The sequence below is a fragment of the Podarcis melisellensis genome, assembly GCF_964234715.1.
Source record: "Podarcis melisellensis genome assembly, chromosome: 3".
Classification (NCBI taxonomy): domain Eukaryota; kingdom Metazoa; phylum Chordata; class Lepidosauria; order Squamata; family Lacertidae; genus Podarcis; species Podarcis melisellensis.
This window is the reverse complement of record NC_138530.1, coordinates 2,125,623-2,135,751: the sequence shown is the minus strand read 5'-3', so window position 1 is coordinate 2,135,751 and position 10,129 is coordinate 2,125,623. Positions and strand designations below refer to the sequence as shown.

Here is a 10,129-nt window from a genome sequence, read left to right as displayed (position 1 = left end):
ACTGTATTTTTCGCTCCATAGGACACACTTTTTTTCTCCTAAAAAATAATGAGAAATGTCTGTGAGTCTTATGGAGCGAATGCCTACGGATGGCGGGCGGGGGGGATCTGCTGCAGTCGCCAGCAGAGGATCCATGGTTCCCCTTCCTTCCCTCCTCCGTCACTCACTTTGAAGCAGCCAAGCAGGAGAGGAGCCTCTTACACGAGTGTAAGCAGCTCCTGTCCAGTTTGCTCCTTTAAAGCAACTGTGCTCTCTTTCCCTCTCTCCCTCCCTGGCTCCTTCTCCACACACCCCACACATGCTCCTTGTCCCTTCAGTGTTTTTCCTTCCCTCCCCACTTAAAACGTTGAAATATACTCAGAGTCGCAAAGTGATTTCATGCTCTTTATTCAGCTCATAGTGGTGAGGAGGAATGAATGAAAGTCCCCTCAAAGTATCTGCTTTATATACATTATTTACACAATGGGCTGCACACGATTGGCTAATTCCAGAATTCTACTGTAAGCCAATCAGGTTGTGGATTCACTGCTATCTGGAGCATGATTGGGTGGTTCCTGCCAACCAATCATACTGCTGCATTGTTCTAGGACCAATCAGACTGCTGCATTCTGAATCCTATTGTTCTAGGACCAATCAGACTGCTGCCTTTTGGATCCTATTGTTCTAGGACCAATCAGACTGCTGCATTTTGGATCCTATTCAATTCAGTACATAACAAACGTGGTTACAAAGCACGGATCCACATGGATCCTCAGGATTTTTGCACTGGGTCACCCCAAATTCACCATCAGATCACATAGCATGTCCATGGCTACAGCCTGCACCCAAAAAATCATGCACCCACTGTTTTGTGGTGCAAAAACGTGGTTACAAAGCACGGATCTACATGGATTCTCAGGATTTTTGAATTGGGCTACCCCAAACTCACCGTCAGATCACATGTCTGTGGCCACAGCATGAACCAAAAAATCATACATCCACTGTTTTGTTCAGAATATTTTTTTTCTTGTTTTCCTCCTCTAAAAACTAGGTGCGTCTTTTTGCCAGGTGCGTCTTGTGGAGCGAAAAATACAGTACCTCACAGGGTTTTTGTGAGGATGAAATAGAGGAGGAAGAGAAGAACTATGGTACTCGACCTTGAGCTCCTTAGAACAGGGTTTCCTAAACTTGGGTCGCCGGCTGGTTTTGGACCACAAGCCCCATCATCTCTGACCACTGGTCCTGCCAGCTAGGGATGATGGGAGTTGTAGTCGAAAATGGCTGGGAGCCTAAGTTAGAAGGCGGGTTGCAAATTTAAGAATCAAATAATAAAAATGAGAGCAGCGGCCTGCCTCACAGGGTTGGTGGTGAGGATGGAATGGGGAGAGCCGTGCAGACTCCCTTGGGCTCCTTGTAAAGGAGCGAAGAAATCATCATCATCATCATCATAATTCTATGCGCTCTTAAAATGTGGGGTTTTTATTTATTTTTTTAAAAGATATTTATTGAAGTTTCAAAAGTTATACAAAAAAAAACAGTGATAAAAACAAAACACCAACACAAAAAATAACAAATATAAAAAACAAAAAATTTTTTTAAAAAATGTGGGGTTTTTAGAGGGGTTTATTGCGTTGCTGTTTTTATTTTATATTTTATATAAAATATTTTTAAAAATCATTTTATTTTATGTATGATTTTTTATAAAATTATTTTATTTTATGTATAATTTTTTATGAAATTGTTTTATTTTCTATCATTTTTATTAAAATGTTTTATTTTATATATTTTTTTAAAAATATTTTCTATAAAATTTTAATAAAGTTTTATTTTTTAAAAAAATATAAAATATTTTTGTGATTTTATATTTTGATTTTGTTCTGTGAACTGCCCTGAGACCTCCGGGTATAGAGCGGAGCGTTCCCGCTGCTTGCGGAGAGGTGCCTGCATGCCGAAGCCTGGGCGCGCTGAGCTCAGCGCGTCCAGGCTTCGCGGACCTCTCCGCAAGCAGCGGGAGCGCTCCCGCTGCTTGAGGAGAGCTGCCTGTTTGAGGGCTGGGGTCGGGGGAAGCTCTAGCTTCCCCCGCCCCAGCCCCGCACCTGGGGGGGAAATAATTTTTCCCCCTTTATTTCCCCCCCAAAAAACTGGGTGCGCCCTATGGTCCGGTGCGCCCTATGGTGCGAAAAATACGGTAAATGCAAATAATAATACAAATAATAATGCAATACACATTTTACCTTCCTTTAATAATAATAATAATAATGATAATAATGCCCACTTGCTGTTGAAATGGAATACACAGGATGAAACGGTGAAATCAGCCATGATTAAGTGGGCACAAGATATTGGTCATAACATTATGTTTGCTGACTGGGAACAGTTGTGGACCACCGGTATGAAATTTACGGCATGTAAAGCCCTGTAGCAGGAACCCCCCCACCCCAATCATTCTGTTTGTATAGACTACACACTCACACACACATACGCCACATTTCTGTTATAAATTCATAGAAAATCAACCATACATCGGATTTGCACTGTTCCATTTTATTTTACTCCATATGACAGGAACTAACAAAGGGGGGTGACTTGGTCCTGGTCAGCCATGATCCCTTCACTGTCTCAGCACATCCACAGGAGCCCTGCCCATGCCAACCCTGATGATCCCAGACAGAAGACAATCAAGATCACAAAGAACTTGCATATGGGAGTGGATTCAACATGGACTGAAACAAAGGACACTGATCAGATCTTCCCTCAGGGGGCAGGAAACTGCAAACTGCCCTTTGTCCTGTGGAAAGTACTCGTGGGGAGGGGGAAAGGAGGAACCAGCCAGGTGACAAGACACTCAGGTTACCACCAACTCCTCCCTCAGCCCCTCCTTTCTGTAATGTATGCATGATGTTTCTGGGGGTGGGCTTGATCTAGAGGAGGGGAATTTCAAAAGTTTTTATAAGACCTTGCACACTATTCTTCTGGGTCTTTCCTCTCTCCTGCACGTGAGGGGAGCAGCCTGTTGCAACAGTTCAATAAAGGCCAAGCCTACAGGCTGCTGTTTTGCTCCAAGTTATCCTGGTTGGTGTCTTTGTTTTGTCCAAGAGAACCCTCGAAGTTTCCGTTAACAAGCCCTAAGAGAGAATATTATGAAAATGATTTATAGGTGGTACATGACCCCAGTCAAGCTTGCAAAAATTTACCACTTACCTGATAATAAATGTTGGAAATGTAAAGAGATTGAAGGTACATTCTTTCACTTTGGTGGACGTGCCCAAAGATTAAGGCTTTCTGGGAAATGATATATAATGAATTGAAAAAGGTATTTAAATATACCTTCCTGAAGAAACCAGAGGCCTTTCTCCTGGGCATGGTCAGTCAATTGGTGCCAAAGAAGGATAGAACTTTATTTATGGACTATATGGGACTGGCAGAAATGACCGGCAGAATCTGAGACCAGGGAAGAGAGACGGCGGAAGAAGATTGTAAGAAATTTAAGGACTATCTTGGGAAATATTGCAAAATTAATGAATGTTAGAATGACGTTGGTTTAGAAATTAAGTGGTTTTCAGCTGTAATGGTTAAGTAAAAAGAAAAGAAATGTTAAAAACTAAATGAAAAATAAGGGAGAGGATTTGCTGAATTCATAATTAGAAATTGGAATACAGAAAGGGGAGGTATGAGGAAGTCGGGGAAGTAAGCTACAAGAAAATAAGGGATTGAAATTATACTTGTTTTTGTTTGTGTTTGTTTGTATTGTTGTTTTGTTTTGTTTTTATATAATTTTTGAAACTTTAATAAATATCTTTTTAAAAAATAAATAAATAAAGTGGGCTGCGCTACATTTCCCTACGAAGACGCTTCTCCCCTGCAGATATGAATTGCAAGGATCTGTCCCTTTGCCTGAACTGCGCTCAAGAAATAAGCGAAATCTGCCCCCACCTCCTTGCAGCCTGCAATGCACCCGGAAGCCGGCGCCGCGCGTCAGTCTACATTTCTAGCTCTACGTTTCAAGAAGGCCGACGCCAGCACGCACGTGACGTGGCGACGCCGCGGCGCGGTCTCCGGTTTCCTAGCGACGGCGTTGCCGTGGCGACGGAGGGCGCCGGGCCTGGTGGGGCGTCGGGATGAGCTCGGAGGGCGAAGGGGGCGGCGGCGGGGCGGAGGGGGCGGAGGAGGGCGGCGAGGGCGCGGGGGGCGGCGCGCGGGCCAAGGCCCCCAACCTCGCCTCCGAGGACCCGCAGGAGCGCATCGCCGCCCGGCGCCTCCGCATCGCCGCCCGCCTCGAGGCCAAGAGGAGGTGGGACCGGGGGGCCGGCTAGAGCACCTCTGGGGACCCCTTCCGGGGGGGGAAGGGAGGGGGAGGCATCGCGAGGGGGTCGGACTAGAGGACCTCTAGGGGATCCTTCCGAGGGGAGGCATCACGAGGGCGTCCGGCTAGAGGATCTCTGGGTGTCCCTTCCGAGGGGAGGGGGAGGCACAATGCTGGCATCGCAAGGGGGCCCCGGCTAGAGGACATCTGGGAGACCCTTCCTAGGGGAGGGAGGAGGAGAGGGGAGGCATCGCGAGGGGGGTTTGGCTAGATGCCCTTCCCCAGGGAGGGGGAGGCACAATGCTGGCATCGCGAGGGGCGTCCGGCTAGAGGACCTCTGGGTGTCCCTTCCGAGGGGAGGGGGAGGCACAATGCTGGCATCGCAAGGGGGCCCGGCTAGAGGACATCTGGGAGACCCATTCTAGGGGAGGGGGAGGGACGGGAAGGCATCGCGAGGGGGTCCGGCTAGAGGACCTCTGGGAGACCCTTCCGGGGACATGGGAAGGTTGTGACGGGGAGGGGAGGCATCACGAGGGGGTCCGGCTAGAGGATCTCTGGGTGTCCATTCCGAGGGGAGGGGGAGGCACAATGCTGGCATCGCAAGGGGGGTCCGGCTAGAGGACCTCTGGGAGACCCTTCCGAGGGGAGGGGGTAGGAGAGGGGAGGCATCCTGAGGGGGGTTTGGCTAGATGCCCTTCCCCAGGGAGGGGAAGGCACAATGCTGGCATCGCAAGGGGCGTCCGGCTAGAGGACCTCTGGGTGCCCCTTCAGGGGAGAGGAGAGGACTCGCAAGGAGGTTGGACTAGAAAACCTCTGGGTGCCCCTTCCAAGGGGAGGGGGAGGCGCAGTGCTAGCATTGCGAAAGGGGCCCGGCTAGAGGACCTCTGGGGGCCCCTTCCGAGGGGGCAGGGAAGGGGAGGCATCGCGAGGGGGTCGAACTAGAGGACCTCTGCATGTCCCTTCAGGGGAGAGGAAAGGAATGGCAAGGGGGTTGGACTAGAGGACCTCTGGGTGCCCTTCCTAGGGGAGGGGGGAGGAAAGGAGAGGCATCACGAGGGGGGTCCAGCTAGAGGACCTCTGGGTGTCCCTTCCAAAGGAGGGGGGAGGCACAATACTGGCATTGCAAGGGGGGTCCTGCTATAGGACCTCTGGGTGCTCATTCTGAGCGGGGAGGAACGGGGAGGCATTGTGAGCGGGGTCGGGCTAGAGAACCTCTGCATGTCGCAGGGGGGTTGGACTAGAGGACCTCTAGGGGACCCTTCCGAGGAGAGGGAGAAGCGCAATGCTGACATGGCGAAAGAGGTCTGGCTAAAGGACCCCTGGGTGCATCTTCCAAGGGGGGAGGGAAGGGGAGGCATCGCGAGGGGAGTCCGGCTAGAGGACCTTTAACATCTTCTTCCGAGGGGAGGCGCAATGCTGGCATCGACAAGGGCGTCCGGCTAGAACATCTCAGTGTGTACCTTCCGAAGGGGGAGGGAGGCACAACGCTGGCATCACAAAGGGGTCGAACTAGAGGACCTCAGGGTGTCTCTTCCAAGGGGGAGGGACGGGAAGGCATTGCAAGGGAGGTCAGTCTAGAGGACCTCTAAGAGGACCTTCCGAGGGGGAAGAGAGGAGGAGGTTTTGACAAGGGGGTCCGGCTAGAGGACCACTGGGTGTCCCTTCCAAAAAGGGGGAAGGCACAATGCTGGCATCGTGAGGGGGGTCCGGCTAGAGGACCTCTAGGAGCACCTTCTGAGGGAAGGGGGAGGCACAACGCTGGCATCACAAGGGGGTCGGACTAGAGGACCTCTGGGAGACCCTTCCGAGGGGAGGGCGAGGTTGTGAATCCTGATGCACCTTGGGTGATCTGGCCACCCAGCTCTGAACCTCTCCTCCCACAACCCAACCCCAGATGCAGAAATGGTCCCAGCACCCCACTTCTTAATGTTTCCCACCCACACCCTTTTGGGCTCGCCTACCTCCCACTTTCCCCCAGAGCTTCCTATCCAGAGTCACTCTGGTTTCAGGTCTGGAGATCCGCAAACATTAGTCCAGGCACAGGGTGGGTAGACCAAGGATGAACATGCCCCTTTTTGGCTCTTTTCCAGGGAGGCCCTTGGAGAAGATCCAGATGCACATAAGCTGGTGGAAGAGGAGCAGAGTCGGAGCCACAAACAGATAGAGGACAGCAGACAGGTTAGGACTCAGCCAGGGAACCAGGGCGTTTTTGTGTATGATTTCCCCATATTGCATTCAATCAGTTCACAGCACAGCGTGACAAAAAGAAACCCAACCCATCGCTATCCATATGAAAGACGATACAAAACAGTTTCAGCATAGTAAAAAAGACACAGTAAGATAACCTTGGTATCAATATACAGTGGTGACTTGGTTCTCAAACTTAGTCCATTCTGGAAGTCCGCTCCCAAACCAAAGTGTTCCAAAATCAAGGAGCGCTTTCCCATAGAAAGTAATGCAAAACAGATTAATCTGTTCCAGAGTTTTAAAAGCAACCCCTAAAACAGCAATGTACATGAATTTTACTATCTAACAAGACCATTGATCCATAAAATGAAAGCAATAAACAATGTACTGCAGTCACACAATCAATCAGGAGGGAACTGGACCTCAAGGTGGAAATTACGGTCACTTCATTCCTATTGCCAGGATACATCTGTATAGCACAGCTTCACAATTGCAGACCTTGCAGGGGTTTTTAAAAAAAATTTCCTAGAAGTGGCGCTGTGGGTTAAACCACGGAGCCTAGGACTTGCCGATCAAAAGGTCAGCGGTTCGAATCCCCGCGACGGGGTGAGCTCCCGTTGCTCGGTCTCTGCTCCTGCCAACCCAGCACTTCGAAAGCATGTCAAAGTGCAAGTAGATAAATAGGTACCACTCCGGCGGGAAGGTCAACGGCATTTCCGTGCGCTGCTCTGGTTCACTAGAAGTGGCTTAGTCCTGCTGGCCACATGACCCAGAAGCTGTACGCCGGCTCCCTTGGCCAATAAAGCGAGATGAGCACCGCAACCCCAGAGTCGGCCATGACTGGACCTAATGGTCAGGGGTCTCTTTACCTTTGTCCACATAAATCAGTCTGGTTGGTCAAAAGATCCCGCCTCAATCATTTCGTATCTGCGTTAGCTTAGAATAACCCGCTTATAATATGTTCTCTTCTGTGCTCAGAGGCTGACTAAGCTGCTGATCGATGGCACACAGCTAGTGACAAACATCCAGGTGGCAGCTGATTCTCGAGAGACGCACAGGAGAGCGGAGGAAGAGGAGCTGAACCGGCAAAGGTAAGCACTGGGCCAGAGCATCCTCTTTAACTGGGGGGTATCTGGGAAAGAGGCAGGAGAGATCAGAGCCAGCCAGTGGTTCCCTTGGGAACTCAGCGCGATCTTCACTTTGACCAAGGGGTCAGAAAAGACGTCCACTCCCAGGTTCAACATTCTGATTCAGGCTTGAGAGAACTGCAGGTTCCAGGGTGCGTAACATGAACCTTATAAATTTCTTTGCACTAAATCAGAACGTTGGCCCATACATTAATTTTTTTAACCAGTTTTATAGCCCGCCTTTCCTGCAAGGACCTCAGAATCTGTACCCATCCTTATATATATATATATATATATATATATATATATATATATATATATATATATATATGCTTTCGTAGATTTTCACGGGTACAGGAATGCAGGTTTTGGTGTCCTCGGGTGTCTTCCCGTGTAAAAGTTGGGGTGTCTAGGCGACGTTTCGACGAGGTCTCACTCGTCATCTTCAGGCTGGTGCTTTCGGCTTCTTGTTACTGGAACAGAGCAGGATCTCAGTGTTTGAGTTCCTATAAATACTGTTGAGGGGGTGTGGTGTATAGCCTCCAATGTTCTGGGCAGAGAGGAAGTTCCCAGGCTAGTGTGCCTTTTCTTCTTTTGTTCCTTAATTACTTGAGGGATATCTTGAGTGATTTCTTGAGTGATATCCTGAGTACCACTTAGGTGGGTCATTAGGTGTGGATTAGTTGCTAAAGTCTTTGTGTCTTGACCTCTTGAACTTTGTGAAGAGTTTTTCTGAGAAGATGGCTGTACTGCACTTAGTTGTGCTCTGGCTTGGCTTCGTGTATAGGGGCGAGCTGTGGTTTTGTGGCCTGTGTCAGCCAGATCTGTGTAGGGATTGCAGGGGGGTGCAGCATCCGGAGGTGCCACCATGGTTTGGCTACTGGATGGTGTCTGTAATTTATCTGTGGAGAGGGTCTGGGTTTGGGTCTGGTGTGGTTGATTGGTGATGGCGTTCTGTGTGCCTCTGGATCTGGTGTCAGTTTTTGTGGGGAGGGCTAATTTCCAGATGTCTGGCAAGCGGGATGTGTCGTCACGCTTGTTCATGTTGTGAGGGTGTTTCTCTATCTCGATGGCTTCCATGATTATTCTCTTGTGGTGATGTTCCATGTTAAAGAGCAATTTGGAATCTGCAAAATTAATTTCGTGTCCTGTTTCTTTCATGTGTTGGAAAAGAGAGGAAGTTTTTTCTTCTTTTTTGACGGCATTCTTGTGTTCTGCGATACGTGCATTTATTCGTCTGTTTGTTTGTCCAATGTACGTGGCTGGGCAGACTTTGCAGGGTATTTCATAGACCCCTTGGTTTTCCAACTGGATTTTATCCTTGGGGTTTCTGAGGATATTGGCTATTTTTTGGTTGGTGCAAAAGGCTGTTTTGATATTGTGTTTATGGAGGATTTTGCCAATTTTATCTGTAGTGCCCTTGATATAAGGAAGGAGGGCCATGCCATTGTTTTCTTCTGTGTCTTGGTTTTTGGGGGGTGTTTCTTTTTGGATTAGCTTCGTAACCCTGTTTTGCTGGTATCCATTGGCAATTAACACATTTGAGAGATTCTGTAACTCAGTTGTCAAGTGGTCTTTGTCAGCCAGGCGTTTGGTTCTGGAGATGAGAGTCTTGGCTACGGAGTTTATTTGTGCAGGGTGGTGGTGTGATTGTGCATGTAAGTAGCGGTTGGTGTGTGTTTTTTTCCGGTAGATAGTGTGTCCTAGGGAGCCATCAGGTTTTTTGTAGATTAGGACGTCAAGGAAGGGAAGTTGGTTGTTGGCTTCTATTTCCATAGTGAATTGTATTTTGGGGTGTAGGCTGTTGAGATGTGTGAGGAAGCTATCCAGTTTTTCCTTCCCGTGTGGCCAAATTACAAAGGTGTCGTCAACATATCTGAGCCAAAGTTTGGGTTTGTGTTCTGACTTGTCTAAAGCATTGGTTTCAAAGTGTTCCATGTACAGGTTTGCGATGACCGGTGAGAGGGGTGATCCCATAGGTGCTCCTTCTATCTGTTTGTATCTTTGTCCATTGTGGATGAAGTACGTGTTGGTTAGGCAGTGGTTGGTCAGGTCCAAGATGTATTCGGGGGGATTGTATTTGTTTTGAATGGCTGTCAAGGCTTCATTAATGGGCACTTGTGTGAAGAGAGATACAACATCGAAGCTCACAAGTAGGTCATTAGGATGTAGGTTTTGCTTCTTTATTGTTTCTATGAACTGGAAGGAGTTTGGAACGTGTGAAGAGATGGATTCTGCATAGGGCTGAAGTTGCTTGGCGAGAAATTTAGCGAGATTTTGTAGAGGTGAGCCTATGGAGCTGACTATTGGTCTGAGTGGTGTTCCTTCTTTGTGTATCTTGGGGAGGCCGTAGAGTTTGGGGCATCTGGATGATTTTTCTCTGGGGATGATTCTTAGCTGGATTTCTTCACTGATAGGAGAGGCTTTTATTTTGGATTTGGTGGTTTTTTCCAGATAGGTGGTGGGATCTGTTTTTATAGGTTGGTAGGTAGGATCTTGGAGTAGGTTTGATAGTTTTGCTTGGTAGTCCGAT

General features: G+C 48.5%; 1 protein-coding gene across 1 annotated transcript in view; it reads left to right on the top strand.

Moving 5' to 3' along the window:
- The first annotated feature begins 4,082 nt into the window (after positions 1 to 4,082).
- The window catches only part of DRC1 (dynein regulatory complex subunit 1), a 32,466-nt gene continuing 26,419 nt past the window's right edge, over positions 4,083 to 10,129 (top strand). Inside the window, exons 1-3 of the mRNA XM_081903953.1 lie at positions 4,083 to 4,270; positions 6,373 to 6,460; positions 7,448 to 7,560. Coding sequence (XP_081760079.1) covers positions 4,098 to 4,270; positions 6,373 to 6,460; positions 7,448 to 7,560 — 374 coding nt within the window. The 5' untranslated portion in view covers positions 4,083 to 4,097. The remainder of the gene's footprint in view (positions 4,271 to 6,372; positions 6,461 to 7,447; positions 7,561 to 10,129) is intronic.